The following is a 21,753-nucleotide window of genomic DNA, read 5'->3' as shown; positions in this document are numbered from 1 at the left end:
ACCACAGGAATAAAAAATATGAAGTGCTGAATTACTGAATATGGGAATAAAACAGAAGACAGGAAAAGTCCAAATGAGATGCTTACAAATCTGACAGCTTGCAATATGCAGAAGACTGACCAAGGGAGTGACCACAGCATTTCAGACCAAGGGTCTGTGCAAGCCAACATCCTGCCTCCAACAGCTGCCAAGAGCAAGGATCAGGGAAAAACAGTAACATGACAATTACATATAATGCCTTCCCCAGCTAAGCTTTCCAGAATCTAGCTGCTAACAGCTCAGTAGTTATGTATCAATGATTCCTACTGTTGGAATTGTTGTGAATACTTAAAAGGAAAGCTATGGTTAGGTCATAACAGCTATGGGACTGAAAAACTGAAAACCATTTGTTGTATGGTTTTATTTATTTTTAAGTGTCAAAAATAATTGGAAGGGGGAAAAATCTGTAAATTGGAGCTGGTAACAAGTAAACAACAACTGCAGTAAACACTTATATTTATCTTTTTTAAATCTTGTGTTTAATGTATAAACCTTCATCTGTATGGATGTAAATTTACATATCTAAGCCAAGAACCTAAATCAACTTAAAATATGTTATGAATTCCTTTATTTCCCTTAGATATTGGCATCATAAGGAAAGAGGAGGTGAGCATCAAGCTATACAACTGGCTTCAGGTTCTAAAAAAGTATTAAAAACCTGGAGCTAAAAGGAGTCTCTGCCTACTGGATTGGCCTTTGGAGCATGTCCTAGACATTTATGTGGTTTTCTCAACAGAATGATGGTAGCAAGACCAATGTAAACTCAAAGGCACCCAAATCCCAGTGAGAATATTTTCCCTACTACTTCGTTTTTGGCTTCAGAAATACAGCTCTCAGTAGTGACTAAAAAGAAACTGAAAACTAAAATTCATAATTCCCCTGGAAACTATTAAGAAATCATTCAACATAAGTATGGTTTTTACGGTTCATCTCCACACAGATTGTTCAGATTAAGTCACCACAAGTTGAAGACATAACAATTAATAAAATTGTAAGTATAATAATGTAAGTATTTTGGTCAACTTGTTGAAAAGCAGCATTTTTTCATATAAAGCACACTTATTTCTTTTCCCTAAGACAGTAGGAGACAGCTACTTAACACAGGATTGTACAAAGCATGGAAAATGCTCAGCAACTTGCTGTGATGAATGCTGAGACCCAGAAAATCGGAACCTGAAACAGCTCCTTTTCTCATTCTTCCAAAAAACTATTCAAACTCTTCCCTAATGATTTCTCATATCCTTTAACTGCTTGTCCAAAGATAGCCAGTATCACACAATAGCACATGCAAAATATATCCAGCAGCACACAACAGCAAATACAAAACAATTCCACTTTCAAGCTGTACATTCAGCCGTCCAGACTACCAATTTATATCCAAGGCAATTCTTTCCATGTGATACACAACACTCATTCTGGTAGTTTCTTTCTAAATTAAGTTGAAAATTTAATGGCTACTCATTTTATGAGGTGAAGTACCCCTGAACTCAAGCCTACACAATGGCCAAGGGAAAACAAGGCTCTGCATTCTGTGAGAGGGAAGATGCACGGGCAGAGGGAAATAGGAGGTTTTATCTGGGTTCATGGGCACATAATCACAATAAAAAGCACCAGATGTCACAGTAGAGTCAATACACAGAAATGTGCCACTGTACACCCATTACACTGTGCCATCTGTTTTTGGACTTGCTGAATACCAGCACAGATCCTGGTCCATTTGGGAGCCAGTGACACAGAAGGCAACAGAAATGCCTACAAACATGATTGGGAAAAAAAGGCAAAAAAAAAAAGACTATTCTGTGTGGTTAAGTAGGAGTAGCAGTTAAATAAGGACCTATTGCATAAGAGAAATTTATGTTCATATTACTCGTACACTTTCACTTCTTGCCTGTTAAACTCCTACGAGCTGTAACATTTTATCTACACATGGAATCTAAATCACTCTTTAGAAAGTTTTGAAGACATTTCTGTTTTGTTTGAAAAAAAAATCACTATTTTTGTTTCCTGAGAACCAAGGCAAAAACTAAGCCCTTTACCCCAAAACACAGTGGGTAAAATTGCATTTGGTAAGAAGCAAAAATGGATGGGGAAAGTTTTATTTCAGCTTCACTTGCCACAGGGAGGAGGGAAGACCTGGGAAAACTGAGGTACTGTATTTGTAGTAGAAATATATGATGGGTGAGTGGGTGTCTTCAACAGAGCAATTTCAAATATTTAAAAGGACAAATGTGTAAACAATGCTAAATTTGGGGGACAGAGATGCAGACAATTTCATGTTCATCTTAATCTTGCAATTCAGGAGCTGGTTTGTCAGCATATATTTTGGGATTCTCAAGCTTCCCCTCCAACAATTGCAAGCACAACCACTCCGACACTGAGCACCACACCTAGCTAGCTAAGAAAGAGTAAGCTGGCTAAACCATATCATCTTTGTAAATAAAAGCAATGCTTTTTCAATAATTTTTATAATTTGGACTTTATGATTGGTGATTTTTAAAAAATAAGTGACGTTGCTTTCCTAAATAACTTGTCTTTGTTAATTGAGAAAGTCTCTAATAATCTCTGAGCTCTGATGTACAAGAAGAGCCAAGACCTGCAACCTATATAAAGAAAAAAGAAGCAAGCTGGGAGGGAAAGAGGTAACCTCCCCAAAGTTACACAGCAGCTAAGTGCTAATACTACAAATTGATTTCCCATCTTTTTGAACCTTGTTCAGTGTCCTATGCCCACACAAGACATGCTGCTCCTGTGAATTTTTAAAAGAGAACACTCACAAGATGACAGAGGAAAGCAGATTAAATATAATTGTCAAGGACCTTCCTGAAGGCCTCTTGAGGATTTCCACTTGTTTAGTAGACAGCACTTAGAAAGAACACAAAACATTCTCAACACTAAAGCATCTTACTCAGACATCCATCTCAAAGCCTGAGTCTTCTTTAACAGAAAATTTCTTGTTCCTTAGTACAATCCCTTTAGCTACTTCTGCTTTATCCTTCATAATGCCTCCTCTGTTTTAGGTGCCACTATCCACTTCCCCTTCTCAGAATCCCAAACTGCAACATTCTGCCAACATCAACATAACTGCATTTCTCCAAATAGAAAACAAGTCACCAGACACTAACACATGACCAAAACTTCCTCCAGTCTTTAGCCACCATTACATAGAACCTAAATAGCAATAAAGCAGCAGCAACTTTTCCCCACACTACTTCCAAATGTTGTGACAGGCATGTCTCTAGATCTAGACTGCAATGCACTAAGGCTGCAGTTATTTAGTACTGAGTGGAGACAGGATACAATTCTCCTCTTCAATAGAACAGAAAACATCTCTGAGGCAAAGATGTTTTTTTAAACCTATTTCCTATCCCCTCAAAAGAATAAGTGAGCTTTGGTTCTTCTTGTACATCAGAGCTCAGAGATGATTAGAGACTTGCTAAATTAACAAAGACAAGTTATTAGGAAACCAACATCCTTTATTTCTTAAAAATCACCAATCATGAATTCAAAATGATAAAAATGATTGAAAAAACATTGCTTTTATTTATAAAGATGATATGGTTTAGCCAGCTTATTTTTTCTTAGGGAGCCTTACCCAATGAGATAATACTACTTAATCTGTGCTTTATGTGAAAACAAACTTCAGATTTAGACACACATATGTTTCAGATATGCTTGGTTTCATCAACACTGTCCAGGAACTTCATGCCAGAAGCTCGAATACAGTGCAATTTGCAACTTGAACAGCCAAGAATAGTTTAATATTACAAATTAGAATTATAATTCAAGTATCCTCTGCTACTCAAAAGAAAAAAATCTCCACTTAAACATCAGGGATACAGCGAGGAAAGCACCTTCTGGATACATATTGCAGCACGGGTTTCATTTTTACACATACTTAAAAAATCACAAAGCCTTATCAAAAAGGCAGAATAAGGAGTTCTGCATTGTAATCACCATTGAAATAAGCCCTGTGACCTTACCGAGCAAAATAGCCTTGTCGCCGTTCCTTCTTCTCCTCCTTGGTCTCCATCATTTACAGTGCAATGGGCAAGGTGAGCAGCCAAGCGTGATGCTCTGTTTCCCCTCAGCACCTCATAACCAGGCAGAGTCTCCTGTATATAACAGTTAAAAACAGGAAGTTCATAAATCAACATGTCAACAACACCTACAAAAGCCACAGGTTGTGGAAATACAACTGACCCAGTGACAAAGCAAAGTAAAACTTTAACCGATGTTTGCTGTGAAGTGTCCATTAAGTATACAATGAGACAAAGCAATAAATGCACTCAGGCCAGTTTCTCAGCAGTGGAAGAGACATTTTGCAAAGCAGGTAACTCGAAGGGCAGCATCAAGTTTTAAAACTCTGGAAAGATTAAACTACTTTCAAATACAAAAAAAATCTTCCAGGTCTCATGTGTTTCCTAGACAGGCAGATCAAGAGAAATTTGGAAATATATAGTACAAACAGAATAACCAGTAAGACACACAATGCTTACTTTGAATTTAAATTTTAAATTACTTAAAATACTATAAGATTTTGAGAGATCTGAAAGTTTTAAAAACAATGTAAAAGAAAAAAGTGATCTACATTCTATACAAGGTTTGACTTTGTATTTGTGACCAATATACAAGCTCAAACAACCATACAGAGAGAAACAAGATGGACCTCTGGTTCTCCCAATGAAGTGTAGTCACCTTGAAATAGGCAGGACTAGGAAAGGTTATCTAGGTTATCTGAGAACTTTAAAAAAGAAAAAAGGAGACCAGTAGCAGTGTTTTTTGACATGAAAATCACCACCTCTTGGTGTAATGCTGTACCAAAGTCCTTGGAAAACAGAAACTGAGAATTTCCAAACTGCTTTATAATTACTGTAATTAGCAACATGCCACATAAACTGCTGTCCAAGATCCCTGCCAAGATGTTTTATCATTTTCCTCTCCTCAACATACGCTTAACCTACCCTGATGGTTTGTGCACATGCACAAAGTGAGTTAACTTTAGAGTCTTTTATCAGTATTTCAGAATAAACTCAAATCAGTAGTTGCTATTAAACATTTTAGTCTAATGGGCTGTATAACAAAGAAATAGAAGCCACATAAATTATGATTCATAGCAAAAGAAGAAAAAATCCTCTGGGACCTAATCAGTTTCCATTATTTTCCCCTGCATTAAAAGATCACAAGCTACAAGACTGCCAGATGTCAACAAAAGAGATGATGCAGCAAAGACAGACTAATCTACTTGAAAAGCCCAAGAACAAATCATGCTAGAAATACTTGCCACAATTTTCTCTCCTTATTGATGGATGATTAGTCCACAGCATATGAAGCCCATTGCTTCAAAATGCACTTTTTCTAACTCATTAGTTTTGAATTCATCCAGTGCATCAGAATCAAATTGCTCTCATTTTTACACATCAGGTAGTCTTACAGTAATGGGTACTCTTTAAATGGCAAATACCTGACATCTTTAGCTTTATGAAGAGAATACTATTTTAGCTCTGTGAGGTAACACATGATGCAGGACACAGCTGGACACCTAAACCTCCATGACAGAAGCATAACAGCAGCATTAGAACAAACTGGCCTGCTCAGATGTTCAGCCTGTATGAAGACACCACATAGTTCCTGAGAAGTCTGATGCATCTCTATCTTCCCTCTTGGGGAAGGTTCTTGGATCTTCAGAGGATCAGAACTGGTGGCTTCATTAGCACTGCCTTTAGAGTTACAGTAAAGCGTTCAACTACAATCTCTACAGCGAATTACAAAATGAGTTCAAAGAGGAACCACTTTCCCCCTTCACCTGCTCTGCCTCCACTACACTCTGATGCGCCATGAGGGCACTGACAGGCCAGAGCTGAATCTCACAATGACACCAAGAACTATCAAATAACCCCAAAGCATCAAAATAGTGTTAAATCCATGACCACAAGGACAGCAGGACCCATGGGAATGAGAAGAGGGAAGAGTCCTTCACCTCACTGAAGCAAGATCAGTTGGGATGAACAGAGGCAAGAGAGACTATCCTCACCACCTAATCCCATGCAAGGGTCAGTGGTCTGCTCTTTCCATTCATTCTCTTCCTCTCCCATGATCTGACATCCCCAGCCAGGGAAGTAAGTGCCCAGCTCCAGGCTGGCAGACAGAGAGTCCTACTGCCCAGGGAGCCAGGAGGAGAAACCCCTGCCTGCCCACAGCCCTGCCAGGCCCAGGGCCAGAGCAGCCACCCCTGCTTCAGCAAAAAGGGGCACAAAAAAGGAGAGAGGAGGTTAAGCCTGGACCTAACCACAGATGCTGCAGGAGCTGCCAGCACCAAACCAGTGGGGCACTGCTCAGCTCCCCACGTGTGAGCTTTGCTGTTTGCTTTCATCAGTGCTAAACAAAGCCAGCAATGCCAACATGGGTATGGAGCCTCTTCTTCTCATATCAAATAAATCCAAATCCAATTCCTTTCACATGGGGAGGAGGAATAAAGCAAGAATTCAAAAAAATTAAATAATTGTATTCATAACAGATGGGCACTGAGAAAATTGGAATGTTATCCACAGAGCAGACACAGCAAAGGCATTCAGGCTTTTTTTTTTTCTTTCACTAATAAAAATACCCAGCAATATACATCCAGTCACCAATTCAAGTAAATTTTCATAATAGCATAATTCAATGTCAGATCCCACTCTGTTGACCTAAAACTTACTTAGTTTACCTTCTTAGAAGAAACAACAGTGTTGATGTAGAAAGGCATATTAAGGTCTGAAAATTATACTTTGAAAACATAGTACTAGAAATAGCAAACTAATTAGGAATGCTGACTTCTTAACTTCTGAGTTTACCTGTGTTGTTGGGAATTTTGCACTAGTTGCCTCAAAGGAAAAAAAAAGAGAAAATCTGACAGCTAGGAGGAACATAGCACAGACTGCAGTAATTGCTACAGAAAACTAGTATTTAGTATTTCTGAGAGGTCCTTTTCAATTTTAGTTTTTTAGGCAGTTACAGCACAAATGTCACATTTACTTTACAGGATGTCACTGACAATTTAAAGTGACATCAAAAAAGGCAAACCTACTCCACACTTCTCCCCTATTTGTCCTTTGATATTTTACAAGAAAAGAAAAAAAAATTCAAGGTAATCTTTATCATCTGCATAAAATGTTATTAAGGATATATGATTCAAATGAATCTTGGTTTCCTGGCAGCTCCTTTCTGGTACAGATGAATACTGAATCAGCATACCATTAAAAATGTACGTATTTGGGGATATTTATATGCTGAGAAACAGACAACTTACTCATATATCATGAGTTCAGTCCAAACTCAAAGGATGACAAAGCTCATTTTATATAAATTTCAGGCTCAGTTTAACCTTTTCTACACCCTGAACAGAAGCAGACTGTGAAAATCTTCTATTATATGTTTACAGCAGTGCTAATTCTTTAATTAGGCATTTTCAAGGCAAACGAAACAATGCATTTCAGTAAGAAGCCTGTTAAAAATTTGCCACTTTCCCAATTTAGCCAGTGTCAGCACCTGATAATTATATAAAGAAAAGAACAAAATACATAAACATACACTGTTCTTCCCTAATTTAGCCCTACTGCTCTGAATATTTTATTTATATTTGCTCATTTCTGGATACTTGCTGTGTCTCTCTAGTGTTGCTGCCAGGGAATTCTGGGGAGTTTACTGAAAATTTGTAATTAGAATGGGAATGCTCCAACGAGGCCAAAAAAACCTTTGTTTTTTAAATGTTATAATCGCAGGAACAGACTGAACTCCTGACCATGGATATCCACACCCCTTCTACTGTCACCACACTCTCAAGACCTCCAGAAACTGCTTCCAGGTCCTGCTGTCCTCCCTGCAACCTGGCACTGCAGGACAGCAGCCTCCTGCACTGGTACATTCAAAGTAGCAGCAGAAGGTACTCTAAGTGCAGGGATAAAAACAAGGAACAGAAGATTAAAAGTAGCTTAGTGTGTGAATAGAGTACCCTTTAAAGACTGATAAATTTACCAATTTTTCAAAATTCTTTTTTCTCCCTTTTCCTTCCCTTCTCATGCATGAAGAATGCTCACCTTGCCACTCGCAGCTTAAGTAGCTCATATTTTCATGAAACAAGAAAAAGTCCTGCTTGCTGTGCTCAGGAGTAAGTACCCAGAAATCCTGTCTGCTGCCCTAAAGCATCAACAAGCAATCCTTTAATTGTGGGCATTACTTTTCCAAAACTGTGCATGTGAAAAATGGTACATCCAACAGCACAGCAATGCAGAAGCCAATGAAGCATCTGACTATTTTTAGAACATTCAGTGGACTTGATAGCTTTTCTCTTGGCCATCTGTTCCCACTGCAAGTCCTGGAAAAACATATGGAGAAAAAGAAACATTCAAGATCATGCAATTCTCTAGACATATTTTTCATGACCCTGTAGAGTCAGTATCTCTCAACCTCTCATGAGGTAGGAAAATTATGTAATTCCCTGCTTTGTAAATGGGAAGCTGAACTGTAAGAATTACCTCCACATGCCTAAATGAGAGCAGAAGAGCAATGTGTGCAAGTGCCCTCCCAGTAGCTTTAATCCAGCCTTAACAATGAGAACATGGGAGGAGATTACTTTGACAAGGAGATAGTTGTTATTTTTCTGTGGAATTTAAACTGACTGACTTTGGAAACCAATAGCACAGTCTCGATTTTATCTGGCTCTGTGGGTATATACATAAGAATCGTAGCTCAGACCACAAAAGAACATAAAAAGCCTAACTCTAACTCCTCTGAGGATCCAGGCTCATTCAGCCCCTTCAGCAAGGAGCAAGCATGTAAAAAAAGCAATTAATTGGCTTCAGGAAAACCAAGTCAAGGGTAGTGTATTCCATAACTTAGCAGGACCCTCATGATACAAGAGACAGTGGCAGCAATCACACTGTGAACAACAAGCAGGGAAGGTCTACAGTCTACACACAAATTTTCCAGTTGGGAAGGCAGAGCAGATGAAGGTACAAGACTCCCAGTGAGACAGCCAAGCAGATGTGGCCACAGCAAGGATGTAACAGGGAGACCCCACTGTGCTGAGGGAACAGGATGCTGCCTAGACACACCACGTAGCTCTCATCTGCTCTCTGGCACAGAGTCCCACACAACAGTAATTTTTTAGTTTTGCTTCTCTATTATACCTCTGCCCCTGAGATTACAAACACCACACACATCTGCTCACAGCAGTGCACGCTTCCGATCGCCTGCTGTAATACCAACATTCAAAACTGGTCATATCAGACACCAAGCATTACTAATGATCTGGCTTAGGTCTGCAACTCTGTAACAGCATCTTCTTATGAATAAGAAGTCTTCTGGGTACATGTGCCAATTCTGACCCCTAAAAGATGCAGCATGAGAGATGACAAGGGTTACATCAATAAGCCACTACTAAGACAAAAAACCAGAAAAGGTACCTTTGTAATACCTAAAGAGCAATACTAAAAATATCTCTCAAGTTGGAAGAGTAAGAAATTGTAGAACAAATCACAGATAGAAGGGAAAGAGTTTCAGTGTATTAGATCTGAAATTGAACCCTTGGGGGTTGCTAGTTGTGCCTCTGATGAGCCCAAAGCAGTTACCAGAGCACTGTGCAGATGCAAGTAAATAAAAACACACTCCATCTTTAAACATAAGGCAACATAAACAGTTTGACATGGAAGAGGAGACGTTTTAATTTGCTACTGGTCATATAAATGCTTATTATTAGGCTTCCAAAGCCAGAACACTAATAATAACCCTTGCATTCATTTCCATAGACCTCCCATTTTTAAAACCAGGAAAGTGAATGCCCACTTGCACTTTATGAGAAATGCTAAACGTTGCAGCATTTCATTAAAGCATCACTGACTGGACTAAGCAGGCTGAGTTCTACTGTTTTTAGGTTCTGCTAGTATATGTTACTTGGTGTAATAGAAAAGATAAAAGTTTCTGTATAAACACTACAGCATCTCAAGATGAAATGTAACAGAAATGCACAGCCAGCAAAGAGGAGAATAAGCTACAATTTTATTTAGTCTTGTCTTTAGGCAGAATGACCTAGGAAAAAGTGAGATTGGAAGCTTTCAGAAAAGTACCTAGCAAAGGAAGTAAAACACAGAACCAACTTAATACATTCAAAACAATGGACAAAAGAATGTTTACTCTAAAGCTATCTGAAATATTGAATTATTTTAATACAATTATATAGCTACATTACAGTAATGATGTATAGTGTACTGTTAATTCTAAAACACTAATAAACTCTATAAAGAAGTTCCAGTCCATTACACATAACTGGAGGACACTAACCCAGGAGAGCTACTCCACCTGAGGTTCACTCAGCCTTGCTCAGGTGAATAGCCCTTCTTTATGCCTCTCATCTTTGAAGTATTCCATCTGCCATGTTTCTTGTGACAAAGGTGCACTCTTAAAATACACAAAAAATAAAAATACAAAAAAAAAGAGATGGAAAAATAAGTGTGTAAGCAGAAGTAATTTCTAGACTTCTTGTTCATATTAAATACAGAACAGTCACAATTTCTGTGTCTACAAATAGAGAGAAACAAAGAGATTCAGTGCGGCTATTTGCATGCTGTGGGATGTCAAGGACAGTGAAGATAAGATCTGGAGATAAGACAGGCAAAGAAAACAAACACCCTGGCTCTTGAGGAACGGAGCACAATGTTTAGGAGGTTATTATTCCCCCTACAGTGGTGTAGTAAACTAAAAGGTCAAGCATTTTCACTCCCTACTAATAAAGTAAGAAGAGGCTAAGCTCAGATCACCTTCAGTGCCCCTACTGGATTTCCAACAGTCTGTCCACATGAACAAAGATAAAATAAAATAAATGACAGTCAATGTAGCAGAAACATTTCTGATTCAGAAACACAAGAATAACAAAACTTGATGTTTTATTATTTGTTATAACTTGATGTTATTGTTATTGAAAGCCGATTCAGCTCCAAAGAATTAATTCTCCAGACAAATGATTCCTGTTTTACTCGGGAAGAGGCTTTAACCCACTAACTCAGGCTGCCATGTTTCACACAGAGTAAGAGGAAGCAAACACGCTACCAGGAATTCCACATCACCAGTCATGTTTGCACGAGACAAAAACATTGAGATTTAATCTTCCCTCATTGGCAGCTGAACATCACCAGATGCATTTTCCATACACAACAATGCATTTTACTGTTTAACTCAGCTTCTAGACAGAAACTGGTTACAAAACACAGTATAAACTATTAACAGGCAGAGAGTGCTATGCTATTCCAAATGTAAAAGTGCAGTGCTGTTGAAAATCAGGCCACCTGGGAAGATTTTCATTTTTAGGTCAACAAGAACATTGCTGTAGATGTTTTAAAATAATTAGTACCTTCATCTTACTGTATCTCCTGTTTCAACCTACCCCAATTCAATTAAGCATCAAGTCCAAGCCCTCTGACCTCTCAGCTTTTCACACTCATATTGTACAGGTATACACAGCGTTGCCCTCTACAACTACTGGAAACAAAGACCTGGGGAGGTGGCAGTCAGCCTCTTCTCCCAGGCAACTAGTAATAGGACACAAGGAAAGGACTTCAACTGTGCCAGGGGAGGTTCAGGTAGATATTAGGAAATATTTCTTCACTAGAATAGTGGTTAAGAATTGGACTGTACTCCCCAAGGAAATGGTGGAGTCACCATTCCTGGAAGTGTTCAAAAAATGAGCACACATAGCACCTTACAATATGGATTTGGTCAAAGATTGGATTTGATGATCTTAGAGGTCTTTTCCAACCTTAATGACTCTGTGATTATATCAACCACAGAAGGATGAAGTTAACCATACCCAGAGAGGGTAAGATGGATATATCACTGTTTCCTTACCTCTGCCTGGAGCATATAGGCATTTACTCAAAAGGCTTTTCATGGATGTGCTCCCTAGCATTTAACTAAAACCCCAAGTACTTGCAGTTTTCTAAAATACAAAAAACTGGTGAACATTCAACACATCAACTAGCATTTAGACAACCCCCTTAGCACCACCTTGCTGTTTTGTTAGTCGACACTATCATGTTCCTTGCTCATAACAACTAATTTCATGAACTGTTGAGTATTTCAAAGAAAGCCTTGCACATCTGTTTTGATAAGATCAAGAAAGATACATACAAGTAACCACATCAAACCCAGAGCAAATGAATTACAGGTTCTCTACCAGGTTTATAAGGGCCATGATCAAGTCCTCCTTAGAGTCCCCTCTTATCACACTCAGAATACTGATAAAGGCCACTGGATCCACAGTGTCACACACTGCAGGCCTGGCCACACTCCAGAGTTGTTTCTATGAATTAGATTACACAGGCCACAAAGTGGGATTTGCACTAGCAAAACAGCAGCATCACAGTAGACAGATGAACAGCAAATATCCTTTGGTGATTAAGGCAACCCTGACCAGTCAAAATGCCAAGCCAAAGAATTTGGGCTTTCCCTTGTCTCAGGATGTTAGAATCTGACCATGGAGCAAGCAGCTGCCAGTTCCAAGTCTTATTGCCCTTTGCCTTTCTCCCTTTTGCCCACTTCAGCTGCCTGATAACACTCCTCCTCCCAAAATTACCACACCAATGACTTGCAGCAGACTCAACAGAAGTGGCTCTGTATCTGCATTTCAGTTTATATCCCACCAGGCCAGCTCACACCCCCTGCCAGCAGGCTTTGCTGCACACAGCTGAATTGCAAGCACAACATCAGACAGACTGGGGCAGAAAGCTTGGGCAGAAAACCATCAGTGTGACTCCCTGAGCAGAGACTCTGCTCTGTGGGCACTAGCAAGCACACACGTGGAAAGATGAGTGCCAGCATTCATGGGATGACAGACTACAAGAGACAAACACCTGACCTCAGCTTCACAGTAAACTTGCTCTCTTCTCAGCTCTTTTCTCACCATCACAAGAAGTACATTTATATCAAATGTAAATAAAACTAAGGTAGAGCAGAAAGACACTGGTGTTTGAAGATTCTTAAATCACAAAGATGTGGCTTGATGCTTGGCACAAATATCTATATTGTCAATTAGAGGTACCATTAATCACCTTCTGTTTACAGTTTAGGTCCAAAGATTTATATTAAATATTCCCATTGTACTCAAGGAGACTTGATTAACATGTTCCTAATGTTTTACAAGACAAGACCAGGCAACAAGAAACCCAGGAGGAACAAATCTATCAGTCTAACAGAAAGCACTAGAAATGATCAGTTTTTTACGTCAAGCACATTTCCAGCAATATACATAATCATGCTGTGAAAATTATTGGAAATGTCTCTTTAAAAAGTACCCCATCATTTTCAGGTGTTTGGAAAAAGAACCTCAAACCAAGAGAACCTCAAAACAACCCAGAGACACTACATTGTGAAAGATAAGCATTAAAATACATCATTACTTCAAAAAAAAGTAACTAGACACAAAAGCTACTTTAAGGTAAAATTATTATTTTTGAGTTTCAGCTCAACACCTCTTTTTATAATTGACCCTGATTCATGCAAATTCCAGGTCATCGCTGCTTCTCTATCACCTACCTCCCAACTGAGAAGCAAAGAAGCTGAGGAGTGGGGGTAGAAAGGAGTCTAGCAGTAATGCAATGCAAATCTTTTCCTATCTGAAACACTGTTAACAGAACCAAAATGCCAGGTTTCCATAGCAACCTGAACTGTGTCACATGCTTACACTGTAAGCAACATTGAACAGTTTAATTGTAATACAAAATCGTGTACATTTGTAATGTAAAAAATTAACACTGGAAACCTTCACTATTTATTTTTCAATTGCTTAACCTGCAAAATTTATTGTAGTCTGTTCAGTGTGACCTTGTATTACACCTATGCAGCTTTACAGGTGTTCCAGTGCTGGCAGTGTAAGGTGCATCAAAATTACAGTGATCAACAACAAATCAAACTCTCTTTACACTGCACAGACTGAATCCTGTTTTTAAAAGCAGCAATGTTTCTAATTATTTCCTTCTTCCTTGCAAAATCCCCTTGGGCATTGTGTAACACAAGACTATTTAGTTGTCTTGTCCTTCTGAAACATCCTGAAAACTTCTATTATCTTACCTTTTTTCCTTCCTGCACCTCCAGATTCCTGTAAACACTACACACAGTTGCTGACCTTGTACCAAGTCACCCTGTGCTACATGCAGTGCAGAAACTCCCCCCTCTAAAGGAATTTCCCTTGCTATACACCAGAGCACATCACATCTACCTACTAATTAGGGAGCAACTCAGAAGAGCTGCTTGCTTCTTCAGAAGCAGAAACAGAAAAGTTTTTTATATTTTTTCTGTGTTCTAACAATATGTGCACAGCTAACTTTAAAATTATTCAGGTAAGTACTGTTACCTATGTCTATGTACACAGAAAAGATAGAACAATGTCTTGATTCATGCAAAACTGTGATATGCCATCCTTCCTTCAGCATGTCTGATTGGGCTTTTACTTGCTCAACTCTGCATGCATTCAATCAGTGAGATGGTTCAGGGCTTAATTAAACAACAAAAAAAGTAAAAATACACCTGAATTAAGCTTGAGTACTGTTGCATAAAAAACAGTTGTGTAGAAGTTTTCTGGTGAAGCAGTAGCAGTATATATTCTACTTTAGGATTACTCAAGTGTTTTAAACATTCTTATAGAACCGAGGTTCTCTTGTTGAACAAAACAGACTAATTTTGAAACTAAAATTCAAACTTCTTACGCTGATAGCATCAACAATGTAACTCAGCATTCTGAAGCTAGATATCTCCTTTTGCTGGAGGGTGGGGGGAACCAAACACCATAAAGTCAGAAAAATGACAAACAGCTTCAATTCCTCCATTTTCAGGAAAGCCATCCATCTCAGCCACATCAACCAGGTGCCACAACAGAGACTCTGAGCTCTCTACTCCCATACCAAGTGCATTCAGAGGGACTTCTCACACAGGTTATGTTTGTGACACCTAAGCAAACGTGGGGACCAAAGATGAAAGCTGCAAAATTTCTGCTCACCGCAGATTATACCTGACATAGCTGCTCACATTTCAAACAAAACTTTGTATTCGCTTGTTTACAGCTACATCAATGTAATTGCTTGCCCCTTCTCAAGTTGAAGCCAGAGAAATTAGTAAATGCATTAACAAGTTTTGGATTTGGCCTTGCTTTTTTCCATGTTAAAGCACCTATTTTTGAGGGGCCCTAGTCCTTCCATTCTTGGTGTTAAAATTTGTCTTTGAAAATCTGTTAAAACTGGGTAGAGACCTACACTTTAAAAATAATACAAAAAGCAGTTTGCACCTACCCCACCAGGGTGCATTAGTGATTTGTGGTTAAAAAGGACTGACACATTACTTGTGAAAAGGTTATTACCTCAGAGCTAGATTCATAGAATCAAGAACCATTTAGGTTGAAGAAGACCTTTAAGGTCATCAAGTTTAACCATAAACCTATTCGTGTTCTTGCCAATAATTATGACAGGACTAAGGATTAAAACTCATACATCCAATCCCAAACATAGGGCCAGGCTAACCTCTTGAACAGGTCTAGCTTCCACAAGTCAAAATTACTTTTCTGAGATATCTGATGCTGGACTTAGGGAAGTAAAAAGAAGGGGCAAAAAATAAGTGAAAAGAAGCAGGAAGAGAGATATGTTTCAAGCCAGATGAAATAAATTCTAGTTTATAATGGGATTCTGTCATCCTGGAGCCTTTCAGTGAGAAAATCATTCACAGGTCTTGCATCACAGAATTCACAAAAAACAGTACATGGCATGAAGAAGAAACCAAAACTTGAACAACAGATGTAAAACACAGTACTGTAGAACTGTTTATTTTAATTGCAATATAATATTGACAGCAAAGCAGTTAAGAGTTGAAAACTGTACTCAGTGAAGTCCTGATTTCAGTGACAGCCACGCAAGTCTGCTTCTTTACAAAGCTTCTAGATTCAAAAAAAAAAAAAAAACCCAAACAAAATTCAACCAAACCAAAGCAAACAAACAAAAAAGAAAATAAAAACCACAAAAAAGCAACCAAACAAAGAAAACAACAACAACAAAAAACCATAATCAGAGAAGAGACTTTTGAAGGACTGTTAACATTTACTAAGGGATGACAGTTTTTCCCAAGAAATGCATTTTGTAACTTGAAGCCTTTACATCCCAAACTCTACACTGATCCACAACAAAATGAACACGTAACAGTTAACAAGTAAAAATAAATACATGTCTCCTCAGAAGCACCTTAAAAATCAGGTTTGGTGCTCCAAGTGGCTCCTTCAGCTGCACCACCTTTCCTTTTGCAAACCTCCTTGGCTTTCTGCTTGCATTTGCACACACCACCCTTCAGTCATGGCTCATTCCTAATGGAGCAGGTACCACTCTGCAAGGAGCAGCATCGCTCTGCTCTGCCAGGTCTGAGCCTACATCTCCTTCCCTGGAGGAAAACAAAGAAATGAACGCACCTGCCTTGCTCGTCCCATAAACTCAACTTGAATTGTGTTCACAGTTGAGCAGAAGGGCTAGGAACTGCTCTCCTGGATGCAGTGCTGTCCCACAGCTCAGCACCCATGGAGGCCAGAGGAATCCTCCAACACATGCCAGTGTGTAAGGTCTGGTTCATCCCTAGGGTTCACCTTCCTTGCTCTTTCCAACCTCCCTGTAGAAGATTCATTATCTCTTGGTTTTGCTGTACCATTTTGGTTTCAGTCTCCAGACCCCTACCCCTAAAATCTGCCTATTATATTCCAGGCTCAGCCTGGGACTGAGAACCACCAGAGCAGGGCTTAGAAAAGGACACAACTAGTTGACAAAACATTGAAACTTCCTTCTCACACAATAGGGTCAAGGTGCACAGTGTCAACAGTGCAGGAGAAAAGAAAACTAACCTTCATCTTCTTAATCTCTTTTCATGACAAGTGTGTTACTTGTACTAACAGAAATGATGCACTACAAACAGAATCCAGTTTTCAAAACAAACAACCCACAAATTAAAAATTTGTCCACTGAGGGATCTTAGCAGCAGAGACCCTTTTTAAAGAATTTAGAATTCCTGATAAAAGGAAACAAATGGACATTTGATGTGGTGTGATGTGAGCAACCACATTAGCAGAAGCTCAACAAAGGAGATTTTCCTTTCCATCCTGTAAGTATGACTGCAGCAGGACACAAATGCAGATGTCACAGGAAGTTCTTGCCTAGCCTCTGCACACTGATGTGATACTACCCTCTATTCACCCTAACTAAAAGGCACACCTAACCAACACTGCCCAGCACCATACACTTAACAAAAACCCAATACCACAGAACAAAACCAAAAACCAAATTATCTGTATATAAAATGAAATTTCTTCAGTAGATACCTAACTGTGAGGACTGGAAAACAACTCATGGCACTGGCAGAAAGCCATCCTTGTCCTTCCTTTGTGGTTCTCAATTTGTTTCCTAACTGGCCTGACGATGACCCAGGCTGCTTGTGACTTGACCCCACATATTTGGTTGGCAAAGGGACTTTCACGTTCATCAGCTGTTAATCATTTGGGCCAGATCTGCACAAGTGACTGGCTCAGAGCAGGCAAAGTCCATCTGTCACCAAATACCTGGCCACATTTCAGCACACTGTTCTGTAACAAAGTAAAAGTTTCATCTCCTTGGTTCTTCACCTATTGTCACCAAGATATCACTGCTTACATGACACAGCTACCACACAATAACCTGCATTTCAGAAGTTTTTGGAGTTGGGACAGAAGGTACAGACCAGATTTTATGTCATGGATTACCACAGCTCCTACCTTTAGGAGTCTTCAGCAGCTTCACTACAAAAGGCCTGATCAGCAACCAGGATGGAAAAAGGGACTACAAAATCTCAGATACTGCTGATATAAGAGAATAATTTCTTTTTAATATAAATCTAAATATCATGCAAAAATCTTCATGTGTAAAATTATTATACACTTCAATGCTTCCCTGAATTATCTGAACTTTTCTGAGAAAGCATGAGGGAAGAACTCAAGACACTCTCTGGCCTACAAAGTTTTGCTGAGTTTGCTGCAGCTACCAAAAATCTGCATACAGATTAAACCCAGCTTTATCACAAGTATGCATGTCTTTGGCATCACTAGAGCTGCTTAAAAAGCATTCTAAAAATTATACTTAAGTTGAGAGTAAAATAAAGCCCTTGCCACCAGACTAGGGCACTGCTTAACCATGAGGCAGTTAACTACAGAAAAAGCCCACTGCCACAGCACAGCAGCAGTGCCAAGCCACTGACAAAATCAAGTTATTCCACACAGCATCTCCTCCAAAGTAACAACCTAGGCAGACCCAAGGATTTTCTGCAATCACAGCATCACCTGATCTGGCAGAAAGCCATCCACACCTCTTCCCCTCTGAATCAAAATGGCAGTGATGCTTTGTGAATATTCATACTTCTTTTTTATCCACTGCATTACCTTAGAATACTTAAAAAGAAAACAAACTGACAGATGGCATGTGGGGCAGAAAGCAGAAAAAAAACAGACTGGAGTAACAGCAGACAGAGAGAGTGCTGCTAGAAAAGGTTAAATTTATTTGAAAGAAAATGAGTCAGGGAATACATTACCTTTTCTTAAGATAAGGCTGGGTTCAAGGAAGCAACAGCTCTCACTGTGAACTTCTCTAAAACAAAGCTGCGATTTCCTCTATCTGGTGCACTGGAACCAATCCTTGCCTGCAGTGTCTTAGATTCTGAGGAAATGGCCCTCAGTTATCTTCAGAAACTATGAGAAGATCCCAAAATCAGTCACTAATGGATGAAAATAAGAAAATTTCCTTTCTAGAAATAATTCTTACAAAAATCTTTTAAATCCTAAAGCGAACACAAAATGAAACACAAACAGTACTATTTTGACCCTGTAACCAAAAGATAAACACATATCCTGCCTGTATAAACAAGTATAATTTCCCGGCTAAACTTGCATGCTTTCTGCTCCTGTAAATCAGTTTCATATGACCATTACTTAAACATGGGTACTCATACAACCCACATTTCAAGAAGGATGTTGAAAAAGCCCCTTGAAAAACATACAGAGTAGCCATAAGAAAAGCAGAAACACGGAAGAAATGGCACCTTGGTGGGCTCTACACATAGCATACCAAAGAGAAGGCCAAATGCTTAATTACAGCTCAGGAGTACTACAGGGCACAGAATGACTGAGCAGGAACAGCTTCACCGAGCTCTAACAGGGGCATTGGACCACACAGCACCAGGAATTTGAGGCATGCAACTGAAAGCACAGTCCACCTCTTATGATAAACAGCAATGAGAAAGGCTTACTGAGATTAGGATGAGTACTCTACATATTGACAAATTCAAGTCTAATCCAGAAGTCTTCTCAAAGGATGAACTGTGGTTCCATGACAAGTCATTATTCCCAGGTAAGCACAGGAGGGTCAGGAGGACGTTATGTGGCACTGAGCTGAAACATTGGTACCCTTTCTCCCAGCTTGGTCAGAGACTGGGAGCAGTGCAGGTGCAAGAGCAAAGCATTGCAAAAGCAAAGCACTGCACCTGGTTGTGCGCACTTAGCACAACCTTCTGCACAGACACTGAAGATACACAGCCATGGTCCCATTCAAGGCTGCAGAGTGCTGCCCACCCCAAAACTGAACAGTTCCCAACATACAACTTCCAGCACCAGCACAACCACCTGACAATTTGACCAGGAACAAAGACATACAGATTTCCACCTACAATAGAAGGGTTTGCAAAAAAAAGCAGGAAGAAAAAGCAACTACTCCTCTGTATGTGTTGAATATATCAATCTGAAACATTTTGTTTGGGGAGGGAAATATAATTCCTCCAGCCTGCTGTGAATTTTGTCACTAACTCACAAATCTGGCTAGGGAAAATTGACAACGGAGTAAGATTTTTAAAAGGAAAAAAAGGAGGAGAAGAAAAGAAGAACTGAAGACTTGTTTCTCCTACTCTGCTTTCTTTCCTAGTCAAAGGAAGTCACTTGAGTGAGAGCTCTTACTGCTGATTCCATTCATCAAATACAGCATTACATTTCCTTTTTTTGGGAAAGCAATCTTAACCCCCAGGACAAACTCACAGCAGAAGTGGCAGCAACGTGACTTGGACATCTCCTGCCGTGAGGGTGCAGATGACTCACAAGAAGGAGTGAGAAGCCATCAACTTTGTGGCAGATACATCAGTAACTCCACCAGAGGGTAGATACCTCACTAAAACAAAAGCTACACCTATAAAGCCATTGACTATTTTGGCTTATTGATCATGATGAGGAAGAGGTTTATCAGTCAGCTGCTTTTTGGGTGATGACTCTGAATTTCTTCTGCCAGATGAGCCCAGGACCACGACTGCCTGCTGCTGAACTGGGCACTCACTGAGACACAGAGGGCACAAGCCAGGTGCTGGACAGAGAGCTTTACCACTTTTCTCAGCATTGGTCATGTTCCAACTTTCCTTTCACGCCCACTGGATAGCAAAGGGAAATTGAGTCCCTTTGTCCTTCATTTCCATAATTATTGTTTGTGAGCAGCTCCAGCTGCCTAGAACAGCAATTTCTTGTGTCAGATCTCGCTGCAGAGGCTCACACTATGTTCTCACCTTTGAAACACCCACCCAAATGGGTGACTGCAGACTCACTCTGACTGCAGTAACTAGCCACAGGATCACCACAATTTCTTTAATTACCTTTCCGAAGACAAGTTATCCTCCCATCCAAATCACTCTCAAGAGAATTCACTTCTGTTTGAATAGAGGAGCTCATTCATTAACACTTAAAGAGATTTGCCAGCTGTCCCCTGTAGTCAGGACCATAAGGTAGCCAAATATCTACTAGAGCCAGCCTCCATACAATTTCAACCTTCTCTTTCAAAATCATGGATACACAAAGCAACAAAGCCATATTCCTAATAAGACAAGGACTGTTCCAATCAATTCTAACTCACTTCATCTCCAAAGGGAATCACTTATCATTTCAGCAGCAGATGTAACACATCCAAATGTGAGCATGGTTACGGCTGCAGTGAGAACAGGGCATTGGGCAAAGCCAAGGAATGAAACCCAGAGACTGCCTCATAAACAACTTGGACAAATCAGGTATTCCAGTAGTGTTTATTTTCCATAACATAATAGGCAACAAGGAAAAAAAACCCCAAAAGACACAGAATTTCCCTCCAAGCCCAAGATTTTGATCCACTACTTTAAAAAAAAAAAAAAAAAAACAAACAGAAAACCAAAAAAACCCAAAAAATGGAAAGCCATCAGACAGCATTTTGCCTACAAGCGTCTACTTCAATACAACTCTTCAAAGGATCAACATTACTTGACTATTTAGGTCCTTAAAATATTTTGCATATATTTATGGACATTTTCCAGGTAAAAAGATGAACGAGAAGGCAGTCTAAAATGCACTGCAACTTACATATTTTTTTTATCATGGCTTACATTTAAAAATATATTCCTGATAAAGTGATTTTCATCCAGAAAGTATATATTCACGCATACTTCTACATATATTCTTGGCATTTTCTACTGCCCTCTCCATTAATTTTCTGAAGGTCTGCGTGTGTACACATAAGTGTCAGATGGAACAATATCAGGAAATTATTATTTCCATACTGTGTAAACACTGGCTGATACAATAAGTTGGCAGAGTTCATCAACACACATTTTAAGTATCACACAAACGCAGGCCCTCAGGCTGGG

General features: G+C 39.4%; 1 protein-coding gene across 5 annotated transcripts in view; it reads right to left on the bottom strand.

The window, feature by feature from the left end:
• The window catches only part of NCOA7 (nuclear receptor coactivator 7), an 85,375-nt gene that overhangs the window by 56,105 nt on the left and 7,517 nt on the right, over positions 1 to 21,753 (bottom strand). For 4 of the 5 annotated variants that reach the window (XM_077175253.1, XM_054629898.2, XM_077175256.1 and 1 more), the window contains exon 2: positions 4,020 to 4,151. In XM_077175253.1, coding sequence (XP_077031368.1) covers positions 4,020 to 4,072 — 53 coding nt within the window. In that variant the 5' untranslated portion in view covers positions 4,073 to 4,151. Of the gene's footprint in view, positions 1 to 4,019; positions 4,155 to 21,753 lie in introns of those variants that run through there. The other variant, XM_077175255.1, reaches the window with a different exon arrangement.

The sequence above is a fragment of the Agelaius phoeniceus genome, chromosome 3, assembly GCF_051311805.1.
Source record: "Agelaius phoeniceus isolate bAgePho1 chromosome 3, bAgePho1.hap1, whole genome shotgun sequence".
In the NCBI taxonomy this organism is placed as follows: domain Eukaryota; kingdom Metazoa; phylum Chordata; class Aves; order Passeriformes; family Icteridae; genus Agelaius; species Agelaius phoeniceus.
Note: the sequence above shows the minus strand (reverse complement) of the source record. Positions and strands in the feature narration are given on the sequence as shown.